Source organism: Balaenoptera acutorostrata, chromosome 6, assembly GCF_949987535.1.
Source record: "Balaenoptera acutorostrata chromosome 6, mBalAcu1.1, whole genome shotgun sequence".
Lineage (NCBI taxonomy): Eukaryota > Metazoa > Chordata > Mammalia > Artiodactyla > Balaenopteridae > Balaenoptera > Balaenoptera acutorostrata.
Window position 1 is genome coordinate 87,825,907 of NC_080069.1, and position 15,897 is coordinate 87,841,803.

At 51.8% G+C, this 15,897-nt stretch overlaps 2 protein-coding genes across 6 annotated transcripts; both read right to left on the reverse strand.

The window, feature by feature from the left end:
• Nucleotides 1-64: 64 nt before the first annotated feature.
• PIGO (phosphatidylinositol glycan anchor biosynthesis class O) lies at nucleotides 65-8,077 on the reverse strand. Of its 5 annotated transcripts, none has more exons than XM_007196939.2 (11): nucleotides 8,029-8,077; nucleotides 6,757-7,297; nucleotides 6,008-6,151; nucleotides 5,695-5,818; nucleotides 4,873-5,032; nucleotides 4,482-4,661; nucleotides 2,706-4,230; nucleotides 1,931-2,134; nucleotides 1,499-1,713; nucleotides 822-892; nucleotides 65-668 (listed from the first exon to the last, which is right to left on the reverse strand). In XM_007196939.2, the coding sequence occupies exons 2-11, from the start codon at nucleotides 7,265-7,267 to the stop codon at nucleotides 407-409; spliced, it is 3,396 nt and encodes a 1,131-aa protein (XP_007197001.1). In that variant the 5' UTR covers nucleotides 7,268-7,297; nucleotides 8,029-8,077; the 3' UTR covers nucleotides 65-406. The 5 variants fall into 5 exon arrangements, with proteins under 5 accessions (XP_007197001.1, XP_007197002.1, XP_057403663.1 ...); XM_007196940.2 differs by having other exon boundaries at nucleotides 6,757-7,268; nucleotides 8,029-8,067; XM_057547680.1 differs by lacking the exon at nucleotides 8,029-8,077 and having other exon boundaries at nucleotides 6,035-6,151; nucleotides 6,757-8,022.
• Nucleotides 8,078-12,131: 4,054 nt separating this feature from the next.
• Nucleotides 12,132-15,455, reverse strand: STOML2 (stomatin like 2). The gene is made up of 10 exons (XM_007196946.3): nucleotides 15,316-15,455; nucleotides 14,939-15,076; nucleotides 14,370-14,469; nucleotides 14,194-14,252; nucleotides 14,001-14,102; nucleotides 13,721-13,855; nucleotides 13,417-13,561; nucleotides 13,218-13,297; nucleotides 12,841-12,969; nucleotides 12,132-12,406 (listed from the first exon to the last, which is right to left on the reverse strand). The coding sequence occupies exons 1-10, from the start codon at nucleotides 15,358-15,360 to the stop codon at nucleotides 12,269-12,271; spliced, it is 1,071 nt and encodes a 356-aa protein (XP_007197008.2). The 5' UTR covers nucleotides 15,361-15,455; the 3' UTR covers nucleotides 12,132-12,268.
• Between the last annotated feature and the right edge of the window lie 442 nt (nucleotides 15,456-15,897).

The following is a 15,897-nucleotide window of genomic DNA, read 5'->3' on the forward strand; positions in this document are numbered from 1 at the left end:
GGGGCTTTAGACAGTGAAAGTCTGTGTGCTCCATGATGCCTGGGCCTGTCTTTTCAGCCATCTGTGTTATCAGCCAAAGCAAAAGAATTTAATAAAATACGTTCCATGGCAAAGGAAAATGGCAGGTGGAATAACATTAGTGATTTGGGAAGAGTTGGGAGAAGTGAATTCAGACAACTCCAACCACCTCCCAGCGGTTCTCAGATGTGGCCAGGTCTCCATAAGACGGCTGATCCCATCTGTGCCTGGATGAGGGGAGACTGACCCTCCTCATATCCCCTACAGGACAGTGGGGGCTCCCCCACACCTCAGACACACATATTTACATCATTATTTTATTCCACTTCGGAGGCAGCCCCTCAGTCTCTCAGATGTATCCAAAGCAGGAGTTACGGATTAGGCTCCACTATGATTTTGAATTATAAAATAATGAAGTCCCAGATGCCAGTAGATCCTGGCTGCACGGTGGTAAGAGGTGTGACTGAGCCTCTCTTGCAGATGATCCAGCACCCGTATAGACCAGGCTAGACTGTTCTCCAGCTTTCTGCTGGGCCAGAACTAACTGCCTGAACCAGGAGCTCACAGCACCATCCACTCGCATCACCAAAGCTATGCCCAGGCAAAGTCCCACGCTGCTCACAGTGAAGCCCATGGCCTCAAAAATGAACCTGCAAAGAAAGGTGGAGAATCTCAAAGGACACAGACAGGAGGCCTAGAGCCTTCTCCCTGCTGAGGCAAAACCTTGTCCACTCTGGATGTTCATTGTTTGCTCCAAGCTTCACCCTCCCCCACACCAATACTTCTCAAGCAAATCCACTCACTTGGGGGCAAACACCTTCCAGACCATGAGATGCCTGCGGAGGATGGAGGCTGCCAAGGCACAGGCCAAAATCTAAGGGAAGAGAGGAGGGGTCAAGTTATTAAGGAAGGGGAGGAGGAAGCAGGTCAAACAGAGAACTGCTGCAGGTCCCTGTGAAGAATGGAAGGGGAAGGAAAGTAGTGTGTGTCAGTGGAAAAAAACCCTGGGCTAGGAGTTAGGAGACCTAATTCTTTTCCTGGCCCAACCACGACTTGCAGTGTGACCTTGGGCAAGCACTATTCATCTGTGCCACTGACACTCAGGCTCTGCCTCCCAGGGTGGAGGGAATGTCAGAGTCACACCTTCTGCCTCTGAAGGAAAAGAAGATCAACGATCACAGCTTGGGAAAGAATCCCGGCCATCACCTCAGCTTTTCCAGTCTGTCCACTAATGGAGTAATCCCCGGATGCAACCATCAGGTCCAGATCTAGCTTGTAGAGAGGAAACAATCCAAGACTAGGATGAAGGAGACCCAGGTTCAAGTCTTAACACTGCCATTTGAGGCCACTGGCCTTTGGGCAATCACTTCACTTATCTACACCTCAGTCAAGGCTCTCTCCTAGGGTTTTGGCAAAGTGTGAAAGAATGTGATGTACATGCATGAGAAAACTAACTCCATGATCTCTCCCCTGCACCCACCTGAATACCAAGGACAAAGAGGTACTTGAGGCCCAGCTGCAGCAGCGCTGCATTGAAGTGGTGAGGCGCATCCCGGAGCCGCATCTCCATCAGTGGCTCCTCCTCCTCCTCAGGCCTGACTCTGGCCTCAGCTTCATTCCCTGGGGGCTGCCGCCTCTTCCGGGGCCCTTGACTCTCACAGAGAAAGGGCCAGAGCAGGAGCAATGGGCAACCTACTGCCTCAGAGGAAGGCAGGGCTAGAATCAATGGAGGACCCAGGGACCAGGCCACCCTGGCCCCCAACTACCCTAGTTGGCTCAGCCTCCAATTAGCAAAGGCCAAGGGGTGCCCAAGATCTAACAAAATCGCATTTCCCCACTCAAATCCTGGGGTTTCCTTTCCTTCCACGAAGCCAGAGTAAACAATGGAAGCAAGGGAGGAATGAGGAGGTACCTGCAAAGAGGATATGGGAGGCAAAGGTGTTGGCTCCCACCAGCAAAGCAGACAGCCAGGTAAAGTCATGACCCTCTGGGACTCCCACGAAGGCAGCATGCCAATGGATAGCTGGAAAGACGGGCTGGTGACCCGTGGAATAGAAGGTCTGTGTTGCCATGAAGGCCCAAGCAGAGACTGCCTGCCAAGGCACAGTAAAAGGACCTGGGGGAAGAGATATGCCTCTTTACAGTCACGTCCCACTCCCTAACCCACAGCCCACTGCCCCAAGATCATATACACCTACTACCTCAGTGCTGTCTCTTACACGCGAGCATGCCCATCACTCCAAGCTTCTAATAGTCAACACTCTGTTATTCTAATTCCCTCCGTGGCACAAAGCCCCACTGCTCTAATCTGTGGTCAGCCTCTTTCTCTCGTATACACACAGCTCACTATGAGTGGTGAATATACTCGTAATTCACCACTCTCATCACTGGAGAATCAGGAAATGCGCTCACGAGGATGCAGCATTTCCATAAGAATTGAGTCTTGGAGTACTGTTTGTCTCCCTCCTCCATGAACCCTGCTGGCCCTGAAAGCCAGTGGGAGGGATCAATTAGCTTGGCTACAGCAGATAAGAGACAGGACATCAGGAAGACCCTCTCAACTGTTGGGGCGTGAGACCCTGTATCAAGGTGAAGAACCTGAGGAGCAACACCTCCCTGAAAATAAGAAGGGCTGAATTCACATCACTACTGTCCCTGGATGAATCAGGGCTGAGATATGTATTTACCAGGGGTGGTGATGGGTATCCCAGCAGCAAGCAGATGCAGGAGAAGGAAGCTCTGCAGAAACAGAAGCAGGAACACAAGGCTAATGCGCTCTGCATGCAATAGCAGAAGTGGAAAGGCCAAGAGGGTGAGGGCCGTGACCATAGCAGCTGAGTAGACACTCCCCAACTGATAGGCGGCCACTGTCAGGGGGCCCTGAGATTTGGTCCTCTCTAGCCGGCCCCGGAACTCCTCCTGCATGTGTCGGTAGATTTGAGGAACCACATAATCCAGGTCAGCCTGAGAAGTAGGGGGGCCTGAGAAGGGAGTGAGGACAGTCCTGGTCCGTGGAGCACCTGCTGCAGCTTTCACCAGCACCGTCACAGGCCTCCAGAGCAGCAGCATGAGCCCTGAAGCAGCCAACCCGGCCACAGCCCTAGGTAACATAACTGATGCCCCAGCGACCAGGGCCCGGAGACGTGGGGGTGCTTCATCGGCCCCTGATGCCAAGGCCCAGTAGGCGGCAGTGCCTAGTCCCATCAGCGGCAGCCCCCAGCGCACAAAGAGCACAGGGGGCTCAGGGCTCTTGAGATTACCATAGCGGCGAAGCCACAGGCGCACGGCAGCTAACAGGGCCGCCAGCGCCCCCACACAAGCTCCATACCACACATTCTTGGCTCGACCACCCACCATGGATGCCAGGGGACTCAGCCAGGGAGAGGAGCTGCAAGCAGGCGTCTCTTCAGGGCATCGATGAAAAAGCCCAGCTAGCCTTATACATAAAAGCAACCCAACTCCAAGCCCCAGGGCATGCGTGCCATTGTGACGTGGGGGGCCTGCTGGGGTCAGAAAGCCAAGGCGAGGTATTGTGAGTAGCTTAGGCGGCAGCAGCTTGCCCTCCCAGTGAAGCTGGGCAACCAGGAGCAAGATGAGTGAGATCAAAAGGAAGGGGGCAGCCCTGGCCTCGGCTATAACAAAGCTATCAGAGAAGAAACCAGCAAAGCGAATGAGCAGGAGTAACAGGACAGGCCCAGGCATGGGAAGCAGGGCTGCCAGGGGCCTCTTAGCTCCCCAGCCAGCCCAGGCTTTCCACAGAAAAGGCAGAAGTGAGCCCACTGCAGCCATGGCCCCTAGAACCACTGAATCCAGCTTCAGCCCAGTAGTTGCCAGGAGTCCAGCACACACTATGGCCCCAGTCAAACCCCAGGCCATGGGTATTAAGAGAGGGCGGAAGCAGAAGCCTGGGGATGTTGCCCACTGGGATACCAGTAGGCAAAGAAAGCAGGTAGCAGCCAAGAGAGCAGCACCCCCTGCCATGCGGACCAGAGAAAAACGAGCCCAAGACTCAATGCACATGGCCCGAACTCCCCGCAGGAACTGCTGCAGCTCAGTAATCACAGTCTGTAGTGCTGCCTCAGCCCCCTGGGGGCTCTGCAGAAGCCGCTGGTAGTCAGCAGAAGCCTTGGAGAAGAGGTTCTGCAGTCGATGAAGCTCCTTAACTTGGAGGTCCTGAGCAGCAGTTGAGTAGGTGTGAAGAAATCGGGACACCTGGCAGAAAAGATCAGAGACCAAGGGGAAAAGCTCAGAGATGTGAACTGGGACACAGGCAAGGACAGGTATTACCATATGGGGTACCTAGAAATCAGGGACCCAAACTCCGTCCAGGACAGGGAGAGAGGGAGTACTTGGCTATGGAATGTGATATTAAGACTGAACAAAGGACAACAGAGTGGGTCATTATGCTTCTCCCATGCTCAACCTAACTCTGTCACCTGGAAGCCCAGCCCATTAATACCTACCTGCTGGGCATTGAGATGGAGAGCTGAGGCTTGGGCCAGAGTAGAAGAGTGAGGCTGGGAGTCTTCGACCTCTGAGAACACCTCAGCTATCACCTCCCCGATGTTCCCAAATGGGATGGGCAGGCCCAACAGCAGGGCCAGCGTAGGCACAAGGCTGATTTGAGGAATTACCTCTGGCTCCTAGAGAACAAGGACAGGGGTCAACGGGTTCAACAAAGAGCTGAGGTCAGTGTTTAGGATGGAAGACATAGGAGCCTAGGTAGGAAATAAGAATGGGGGATGCCCAGGGTTATGAATTTGGGGGCTTAAAATGGAGGGATCCACAAGGATGCTACGATTATGATGTGGATTGAATAGCGGGAAACCACACAAAGCACACCCCAGGCCTCACCTCTGGTGGGGCGCTGGGGAAGAGGGCTGTGGGACTATACAGAAAAAGTGCAGCTGAGGTCTCCAGCTCACTGTCCCCTCCATGGTTCCCACTCGTGGTCATCCCATGGTCCCCAGTCACTACCAGCAGTGTGTCATTCTCCAGACGCTCCACGAGTCCCCTGGGGGCCAAGAAATGTGTCAGGAGGTAGGGATAAAGACTTTTCTCAGGGACTTCCCTGGTGGCACAGTGGTTAAGAATCCACCTGCCACTGCAGGGGACACGGGTTCGAGCCCTGGTCCGGGAAGATCCCACATGCCGCAGAGCAACTAAGCCCGTGCGCCACAACTACTGAGCCTGCCGGTGCTCTAGAGCCCACGAGCCACAACTACTGAAGCCCACGTGCCTAGAACCCGTGCTCCGCAACAAGAGAAGCCACCGCAATGAGAAGCCCACACACCGCAACAAAAAGTAGCCCCTGCTCGCCACAACTAGAGAAAGCCCGCGCGCAGCAATGAAGACCCAACACAGCCAAAAATAAATTAATTAATAAATTAATTTTAAAAAGATTTTTTTCAGGGGCCCATTCACCCCCAGCCATAACTTCCACTAGTAGGGCCTAGACCTCTGGCAAAAAAACACCTCTTCAGTCATAACCCTACTGCCCAAAATCACATGCTAAATTACTCAAAACAGATGAGGCCCCTAGCTTCAGAAAAAGGCCTAGAGAAGACAGAATTCAACCAAGTAAGAGTTCCAAATAAAGATTTTTTTCTCTTGGGACCATATATTATGAGATTCTCATACACAAACCCACTCCCCCAGCCAATATCCCACACTCACTGGATCACTTGGTCCATCTGGCTAAGTTTCTTGGCCATTTCAGGATGATGAGGGCCATGCTTGTGGCCACAGTGATCCACACCCAGGAAGTGGGTAATCAGCACATCCCATTCACCACTGTCCACTGTGAAGGAGAGAACCTGAGCACAGGGGACTAAGGCCCACTCCTCAACCCCAGCCAGGCTCTGATGCTCCTATGTCCAGGGGCACAAGCCCAGGCCACTGCATCCATGGGAGGTTCAGAATTTGTGGAATGACGTAGCCCTCCCCAGCTCCCAGTCTTAGTCAGGCCTGCCTCTGGCCCCGTGCTCACTGGTTGGGTAGAGGTGTTCCAGGATACCATTGTCCACTGTGTGTAGGTCTCTAACATCGAAGGACGGGAAAAAGAAAGCTTGGGAGAAAGCTCCAGGAAAAAGATCGTTCCAGGTTTCATCTCCCATGAAGACCACACGCCTTCCTGCAGGGACATGAGTGGGTCACAGCCTGAGCAGGAGTCAGGGGAGGGGGAAGAGGAGAGGCCTTTTAAAGATCTATCAGAAATCCCAACCATGCACTCTAAAGCACAGCAGTTCCATCCAACAACTCTTTATCCTTCAAGGCCTAAAATTTTCTGCCAGGAAGCTTTCCCTGGTAACCATACTCCACCCAGACCTTTTACTACTTATTCCTATAAAAAGCTCTGCTAGTCCTCAGCCCCTGGTCATCTCTGCTGCTTTTACTTTTCCTGGGTACATCTTGCTTTTTCCCAGTCAGTGAGTGGACAGGACCTGGACTCTCTGCTCTCTTCTCCACCCTTTTGAAAATACCAGACCCACATCTTCTTTTCGTCTCTCCCCTGCCCCTTTACTGAGAGCTCACCCAAAGTAAAACCAATACCCCATGCAGATTAGAAACGCCAGAAGGACAGAGCCCGGACCTGAGCTCCCTGCATACAGAGCCAGGGTCTCTTTCTCCTTCCTGTACTCCTAGTTAAGCACGCAGCTGGGCACCCAAAGTTCTGGCTCTCTGACGTCTAAAGAAATTTGCCAAGGTACTCCTGGCCACCAAAGAGGCCCGACTAACCTGTACTGGTAAGCTGCTTAACGAGATTGTCTTCCGCTATGGCGTAGCTGGCAAAATTACTGCCAGCATCAATAAAGGTAGGCAGTGAGCCGGTGGTGAGGGCCTTGAGGCGCTGCATGGTGGTGGTCGGGGGGTCAACCTTGGACCGGTAGAGCCTGGCATGGTGGGGCTGAATTTCCAGGATCCTCTGCAAGAAGGCCAGTTTGCCCAGGAAGGGCAGGGAGATGGGAGGCTCTCCAGAAACATGTGAGAGCTGGGGCTGGGCAAAGTCAAATCGCAGAGCATCTATCAGCACCAACACAAGCCGGGAGAATCGGGAAGCCATCCAGCAGGACCCGGGCTCCCCTCGGCTCCCCCATGGTAGGGACCCAGGGCCTGGGGGCTCTTGGCAGCTGCTATGGTTGGTGAGCTCCAAACGGGTGAGCAGGAAGCCACTGGTGAAGAGAGCAATGCCGGCGTAGAAGAGGAAGCCCACCCAGGCCAGGAAGAGCAGCACTGAGATCTTCCGCATCCTGGTGGTGGCGGGGGAGGGAATTCATAACTGTGAGGCAAAGAACCAGCAGATAGTCTAGTCTCTCAATACAAAGCCCAGCTAGAATCACTTCCTCTTGGAAGCCTTCCTGAAGATAAAGAGTCCCATAGCCAACCCAATGCAATGTTCCTCTCCACCAGTTATACCAGCGTTTCTGAAGGCGAGGTGCGCAGACTATGGGCATCAACCTGGAGCAGCTGTTTTAAAATGGTGATTTCCAGGCGCCACCCCAGATCCCCTGAATCAGGATCTTCGGGGGTGGAGCATAGGAGATCCTAATGATGGAAAACACAGTCCACGAGGGAAACTTATTCCAAGTGGTAGACTGCTTTCTGACAGCCCGTTTCTCCTCTCTCCTCGCCAATTTCAACACCCCTGGAGTGGCCAGGGCTCGCAGCCGCAGGGGAATCCCGGCCAGGCTGATGGCGCCGCCTGGCGGGGACCCAGGGGACGAAGAGAAGGAGTCCTACTCCACTTCCGGACAGCCAGGATCGCCAGGAGACCAGAAGCGCGACCTCCCCGGCGCAGCACGGCAGAGGTGCGAGGTCTTGAGGCAGTTGGGCCTCGCTGGGACCCAGACGTCCGGATGGCTCTGCCTCCTCAGGTGGCTACCCGGCCTCCGGCTGGGCACCCTGACCTGGGTACGGGGCCCGCTAGACTGCGAGCTCTGAGGGGGGTGGAAGGGCCCATAACTTCGGGCAAAAGCGAGCGCACGGGGATTTGGGGAGACCCTGGCTCACCTTGAATGGCGCCCGGAAGTGCAGCGTCGGCGCCTGCGGCCTGGCACCACAGAGGTGCGTGCGCCGGCTAGAGCGACCCTCGGGGGGGTCCCGATCGCCATCTGCTGGCGCCTCCGAGGAAGTTCGGCAAGGAACGCAAGGCTGGCCAGAGACGGAGTTTGATGGGAGAGTATAGTAATTTAGAATTGGGGGCAAGGCACTAAACTAGAAGAGTTCAGGGAGCCACTGTCCATTCTTGGTTAAGACTAAGATCTAGGCCTCTGGAACCAAACTTAGCTTGAATCCTAGCCCTGCCACTCACTATCATTATTGGGCATTACCTCATCTGTAAAATAAGGATAATATTTATTTCCCCCTTTTTGCCAAGCTGACTCCAACTGATAGATTTTATTATTCATCCTTTCCAAGGATGAATCTTACAATCAGTAATAAGACAATCCAATTCAAAAATGGGCAAAGAGGCACAACATTGTAAATCAACTATATTTGAATTAAAAAAAAATTTTTTTTAATGGGCAAAGGATCTAAATAGACATTTCTCCAAAGAAGACTTTTTTTTTTTTTTTAATTTTTGGCTGCGTTGGTCTTTGTTGCTGTGCGCGGGCTTTCTCTAGTTGCAGTGAGCGGGGGCCACTCTTCGTTGTGGTGTGCAGGCTTCTCTTTGCAGTGGCTTCTCTTGTTGTGGAGCACGGGCTCTAGGCATGCAGGCTTCAGTAGTTGCAGCATGCGGGCTCAGTAGTTGTGGCACAAGGGCTTAGTTGCTCTGCAGCATGTGGGATCTTCCCGGACCAGGGCTCGAACCCGTGTCCCCTGCATTGGCAGGCGGATTCTTAACCACTGTGCCACCAGGGAAGTCCCAAAGAAAATATATGAATGAACAATTAACACATGAGAAGATGCTCAACATTATTAGCCATCAGGGAAATGCTGGAGATACCACTTTAAACACAGGAGGATGGCTATAATAAAAAAAGATAAATAACAAGTATTGATGTGGGTGTGAAGAAATGTGATCCCTCATAAACTGCTGTTGGAATTGAAAAATGGTGCAGCAGCTTTTGAAAAGAAGTCTGGCAATTCTTCCAAAGGTTAAACGTAGAGCTACCATATGACCCAGCAATTCCACTCGTAGGTATATACCCAAGAGAAATGAAAAACCTGTGGCCACGCAAAAACTTGCACATGAAGGTTCATAGTAGCATTATCATAATAGCCAAAAGGTGGAAACAACCCAAATGGCCTTCACTGATAAATGGATGAACAAAATATGCTATATCTATACAATAGAATATTGTTTGGCCAAAAAAAAAAACGGGATGACGTACTACAAGTGGTTACATGCAACTACATGAATGGAACTTAAAAACATGCTCACTAGTGGACTTCCGTAGTGGTTCAGTGGCTAAGACTCCACGCTCCCAATGCAGGGGGCCCAGGTTCGATCCCTGGTCAGGGAACTAGATCCCACATGCCGCAGCTAAAGATCCTGCAGGCTTCAATGAAGATCCCGCACGTGGCATCGAAGAGCCCGGGTGCCACAACCAAGACCTGGTACAGCCAAATAAATAGATATTAAAAAAAAAAAACAGGGGCTTCCCTGGTGGCGCAGTGGTTGAGAATCTGCCTGCCAATGCAGGGGACACAGGTTCGAGCCCTGGTCTGGGAAGATGCCACATGCCACGGAGCAACTAGGCCCGTGAGCCACAACTACTGAGCCTGCGCGTCTGGAGCCTGTGCTCTGCAACAAGAGAGGCCACGATAGTGAGAGGCCCGCGCACCGCGATGAAGAGTGGCCCCCGTTCGCCGCAACTAGAGAAAGCCCTCGCACAGAAACGAAGACCCAACACAGCCAGAAATAAATAAATAAATAAATAAAATTTAAAAAAAAATGCTAAGTGAAAGAAGCCAATCACAAAATAGCACGTATTATTCCATTTACATGAATATGTAAATCTACAGATACAGAAAGTAAATTAGTGGTTGTCTAGGGTTGAGGGGAGAGAGGAGTGACTACTAATGGGTACAGGGGTTTTGTGGCGGGTTGGGGATGGGGAGCAGTGATGAAAATGTTCTAAATTGTGATGGTTGCCCAATTTTGTGAATATACTACAAATTATTGAATTTACACTTTAAGCAGGTGAATCACATTGTATGTGAATTATATCTCAGAAAAGCTACCATTTAAAACAAAACAAAAAACCTCTCCAATGGTTTCTCATCTCAGAGTAAAGACTAAATTCTTGTAGTGGTTCTACATGGCCCTACAAATCTACACACTGACTCCCCACTTCCTTCTTTGATTCATGTAGCTGCCACTTGTTTCCTTAACTCAGTTCCATCCACTGTAGTTGCTTTGCTCTTCACATTACAAGGCAGCCACGCTCTGCCTCAGGACCTTTGCATTTCCAACTCCTGTCAGCTTTACTCCCAGATGCCCAAATGGGCCTTACCCATCTCATCTCCGTATCTAAGCTTAAATGTACCATCAGTGAGGCTTCCTGTAACCCTCTACTTAATGTTACAGCCCTCCTCTCAAGTTCCCCATCTCCCTTCCTTTCTTTACTTCACTCTGTAGTACAACTCATCAGCATCTGAAATACTATACATCTTACTGATGATTTGTCCCTTCCAAATAGAATGTAAGCTCATTGAGAGTAGGGAATTTTGTTTTCTTTATTACTATATCCTCAGTGCCTGGCATATAGTTGGGATTCAATAAAATTATTAAATGGATAAATGAATAAATTCTAATTCAGAAATATGTTGAAATATCCCTCCACCTTCATCCCCAAAGCCCCTTACCTATGTTCAGGCCTCACCACCCTCTCCAGGACCACTGAAGTAGCCTTCTTACTGTCCTTCCAGCCTCCCATCTCTCCTTCAAATCCCCTGACCACATCGCAGCAGGACAGCTCCATCTGAAACTCTGATGTGATTACCTTAATCTTCTTAAAATTCTTCATGGGAAGGGGAAAAACCCTTCATGCCCCCCACTCCCCAGATAAAGTCCAAACTCTTTCAGGACCCTATCTCCCTGAGATTTGGCCCCTGCCACATAGTCACACCCCCTAACACCCCACCCATCAGCCACAGCGAACAACTCTGAATACTCCAACTTCTCTGGAGCCATGGGCCTTTGCATATTCCAGTCCCCAACCGTAGCCTGATGAAAGCACTGATATTTCCAGCCTGAGCCCAATGTCCGAGTTGGTAACCTTGCTGCCCACAAAGTGACATATGCTCCTCCCCCAAGGATCCCTCAGCCAGAACTTTCCTCCACCTCAGCACTTATCACTTTGTAGCTCTGTTTCCTGTGAAAACAGGGACCATAGGATTTGGGTTCTTCTGTATCACTGAGCTTGGCACATGGTAGACATCATTGAATGTTTTTTTTGTTTTTTGTTTTTTTTTACACAGCAGGTTCTTATTAGTTATCCATTTTATACATATTAGTGTATACATGTCAATCCCAATCTTCCAATTCATCACACCACCACCTGCCCCCCGCCACTTTTCCCCCTTGGTGTCCATACATTTGTTCTCTACATCTGTCTCTATTTCTGCCCTGCAAACTGGTTCATCTGTACCATTTTTCTAAGTTCCAAATATATGCGTTAATATACGGTATTTGTTTTTCTCTTTCTCACTTACTTCACTCTGTATGACAGTCTCTAGGTCCATCCACGTCTCTACAAATGACCCAATTTCGTTCCTTCTTATGGCTGAGCATTGAATGTTTTTGAATGAACGAATGAGTGTCCTCAGTCCCTGAGGACCCTTTGAGCACTACTCCACCAGGACAGTCCTCTTTCCCATTAAAAACAACCCCAACACCTGCTCAAATTCACAGCCCTGCACTTAGCAAGAGGGGGGACTACACTCCCCAGCTGGCAGTTCAGTAGACATGTGGTTTAATCCTTCCACTGTATCCCACAGCTTCTCCTGAAGACAGGCAGGATGATTTCACTTTACATGACATTTAATACTGCTCATGGAGGAATCAGTTCCCAAGACCTGACAGGACTGGAGGTGGCAGTGGTCATCCAAGGAGAACACCGGTGACTCTCCCAACTTCATTCCCCAATCAAAGAGGACAGTTTTGGTTTGCCATTGGTGAGTTTATTACATGATTAAAGTTCAAATAAAAAAATAATAACCAAAATCTTGGCAGGGAGGCTAGAGCCAGAATCTGGGAGTGCTGCTTCCCTGTCCCCAGCCTCCCTGACCAAGCCCAGCTCCATTAACTCAGCTTGACTCGATCAAGTTCCTCATCAAGACTTGCATCTGTGCTCTGTACATCTCTGCTGCTCCTGCTGGAGACTGAGTCCTGGGCTCCTGGCACCGGGGCTTTGGTGAGGGCCCCATACACACCCATGGCCTGAAGAGAGGGACAGAGAGAGAGCCATGATGACACATGGCAGAAGGCATAGCCCAACCCACCAACGGCTCAAAGGAAGAAGGTAGAGCCAGGACCAGTAAGCTTGTTTTTCCTTTCTCTCTCTCAAGCCTCAGTCTTAAAAGCTTTGGAGTCGGTTCTAGGAATGTTACAAACTACCAGAGCAGGGTCACCCTCAAAATACTAATACAGGCATCTGCAAAAAAAAAAAAAAAGGAAAAAAAAAAAAAAAAAGAAAGATGTCTCAAGAGGTTCCCTATTGCTAGGGATGAGTGGGGGTGTCTCGTTCAGGGGATGAAGAGAGGTGTAGGTCTCAGGGCACTCTAGAGGACTCGATGGGGAAAGTGATGGTGGTGGTGGTAGCGTCTCAGTCTCTGGCACTGGTGCTCTATGCTGGGTCCTCAGGGCGCTCTAACCTGAGCCACCATACTGGTGATGTCGCCAGGGTTGGAGGGCAGCAGGATAGTGTTGGAGTCCTTGGCCAGTTTAGAGAATGCGCTGACATACTGCTCAGCCACAGTCAGTGAGGCTGCTGCATCTCCATTCTGTGGCCACAGGGAAGATAAAAATCAGAGATCACAGACTTGGATGGGGGGTCGGGGTGGGGGTGGGGGAGGAAAGGAAGTGGAGAGAAATCAGGTTCCTAGAAAGAGGATATGCAGATCACAATATAAGAGATCATGTAATGTGGCTCATTGGAACCAAAAAGGCAGGAATCTCTCCCAAGGGTTGATAAGGGAACCTCTTCTACTGCCAATTCCTGATCCCCAATCCCACCTAGGGGGTCTCTCACATGTTGTGTCAGAGCTGCAGCCAGGACGCGAATAGCTTCAGCTTTAGCCTTGGCCTTGGCCAGAACTGCACTGGCCTCTCCTGGAAGAAAAGAGACAGAGCTGGACCTATGAGGTCAGGGTACCCCAAAGCTCCTGTCCCAATACCAAGCCTCAAAGACCCATACCCTGTTCATCCCTCAGCCTCTACCCTCTGCTGACCTGCTGCCTGATTTATTTGTTCAGCCTTTTCTGCCTCAGAGGCCAGGATCTGTGCCTGCTTCTTCCCCTCTGCCACGTTGATGGCCGACTCTCGAGTCCCCTCAGACTCTAGAACTGTGGCCCGTTTCCGCCGCTCTGCCTCCACCTAGAAGCCCCCAGCAAGCCCCATCAACAAGAAACCAGAGTAAAAGTAAACTCTTACACAGACCTGCAATTGTACCCATCACAACAGGGAAGGGAGTCCAGGTCCCTATGCAACTGGAGCATCCTGAAGTACTCTTCCCCATCCCTCTCTGGCCCCCACCTGCATCTGCATGGACTCTTTCACCCGGGGTGGCACATGGATATCCTTGATCTCATAACGGAGGCAGCGGATGCCCCAGCAGTCGGCAGCCTGGTTGATAGCATCCACGATGTTGGCATTCAGGGACTCCCGCTCCTGGAGGAAGAGAGGTGTAAGCTCCATGGCCTCAACCCAACCTTCAGGCGGCTAAACCGAGAAGGTCCCGGAACTGATCCCCAGAAAGGACTGAGAGTGCCAGGTATGTGTCTTCAAACCCTAACTCTGGCTCAGATCCCCTTACCCGGAAGACTTTGTCCAGAGAGAGTTTGCCGAGCTCTGATCTCATGGTTGTCTGAGCTAGCTGGGTGACAGCATACTCAGGGTCCTCCACACCATAGCTTGCCTGAAAGGGGCATGGATAGTGTCAGTAGCTTGCGTGCAGGATTTCAGTGAGGAGAGCAACTCAGGAGCTGAATAAAGCAGAGGGCAGATACCTTGTAAGGGTCCATGATGCGCAGGTAAAGGACTCCATCGATTTGCAGAGTTACATTGTCTGTAGGTGCAGGAGCAGGAGAGAAAGGAGGTCAGGCCTCCAGGTCCCAGTCAGCTCTTTCTCCTGCCACCACATCCTAATGGCCTCAGAGCACCCATGTCACCCCGCACCCCTCACCAAGAGTCACGGCAGACTGCTCAGGCACGTTGATGACAATTTCCTTGAGACTCTGCACATATCGGATCCGGTCTAACACAGGGATGAGGATATTCAAGCCCTGGGAAGAGGAGTCACAGGTCTTCAGAAGGATGGGGGGCTGTAGGGTTGAGATCGAAGCTAGGCCTGGAGTGGGTAGGGAGTCAACATAGATTCTGCCCAGAAAAACAGAAGGCTTGGGGTGTCACGGGTACGTAAGCATGTAAGGATAAGAATGTAAGGCTGGATCTCTGAATCGAAGGGACAGTCAAGGAGATAGGAGCCAGCAGAGTAGCCTTTTCCATGCAGACAGGTGGAGCTGAGAGGATTAATATAAGAGATTCCTAACGTGGGGCCTGTGGGATGCTAGGGCAATGGGAAAAGGTGGTAAGATGGGTATGACCGTCAGCAGTCTGGGCCCTGCCAGGTCTGGCCTGGGGTGTCAGAAGCCAAAGGTGAAGGCAGGCCCCAACGAGGTCTCACCCCATTCCCCCATGTCGTGAGGGAATTGGGATTCAGGCTGGCCCGGGGTGGGCAGAAGAGGTTCTCACAGGCTCCAGGATGCGGTGGAATCGGCCCATTCGCTCCACCACCCAAGCCTCCTGCTGCGGCACAAACAGCACCACGGTGTTTCGGGGCAATCCAGAGGAGGCGCGGCGCGCAGCGCGGCCAGAAGCCTTCACGGAGCCCTAAAGGGAAGACGAGGATTAGCAGAGACCCAGTCGGCCGGGCACCCCGCCCCTCTCGGTGCCTGTCCCGGAGGCATGTCCTTAAACCGCGACCCTAAAGGGTTTTCGGAAAGGAACTCAGGCGAGTACCATAACCTCCGATCCCAGTTCTCTCCCCACACTTAGAATCTGGCCCCTTCCCAGTTGAAGACCCAGGTGATCTCTGGCCCGACCCTTAGAGAAGGATGCCTTGCACTCACCCTCAGCAAAAGGGCCCCAGACCCCCGCACCGCGCGCGCCAGCATTTCCCACTGCCGCAGCGGCCTCCGGAACCAACGAGACGCGAAGCGGAGCGGTCGCTCTAGATGCCCGGACCTGAGCCTTTCCTCCCGTATTTCCACTCCCCCGGATGTACTTCCGGCCTTCCCTTCCCCCTTCCACACTCAGCCAATCAGCGTTACTCGGCAGAAGCGTGCATCAAGTTGCTCGCTGGGAGACGCAGACCTTCTAGAGAGGGCTCAAGGCTGGAGCTTATTCTTGTTCTCGCTGCTCAAGCCCAAGATCCCGAACACGGTGACCAAATGGAGGCTACTTTTCGCGTGCAGGTGGCCCAGAAAAGCTTCCCACAGAATTCTTTATCCCCACTGGAGACTCAGTTTACCCTTCTGAGCGTATAATCGCCCCCATCTTTCACCATAGCGACGAGCGATTGGAGCTGACTCATTGCCGTGGTTGCCATAGTGACATTCTCTGGTAGTCCTGCTGTGCTGTACCCAGCCCTCCCACTGGGGACTGACCCCATTCCCGTTACCATGGTGACTGGGCCTAACATTGCCCGGTGA

Bases quoted from the DNA above. Each gene is read 5' to 3' on its own strand.
- PIGO (XM_007196939.2), bottom strand. From the start codon at position 7,267: ATGCGGAAGATCTCAGTGCTGCTCTTCCTGGCCTGGGTGGGCTTCCTC. The intron at 5,819-6,007 runs GTGAGCACGGGG...TCTCCTTCACAG, and splicing joins GGAACACCTCTACCCAACCA to TGGACAGTGGTGAATGGGAT. The intron at 893-1,498 runs GTGGGTGCAGGG...CTCTTCCCTTAG, and splicing joins TCTTTGTCCTTGGTATTCAG to ATTTTGGCCTGTGCCTTGGC.
- STOML2 (XM_007196946.3), bottom strand. From the start codon at position 15,360: ATGCTGGCGCGCGCGGTGCGGGGGTCTGGGGCCCTTTTGCTGAGG. The intron at 14,103-14,193 runs GTATCTGCCCTC...TGCCCCTTTCAG, and splicing joins GCATCATGGACCCTTACAAG to GCAAGCTATGGTGTGGAGGA. The intron at 13,562-13,720 runs GTGGGGGCCAGA...GGGGGCTTCTAG, and splicing joins AAGAGTCCATGCAGATGCAG to GTGGAGGCAGAGCGGCGGAA.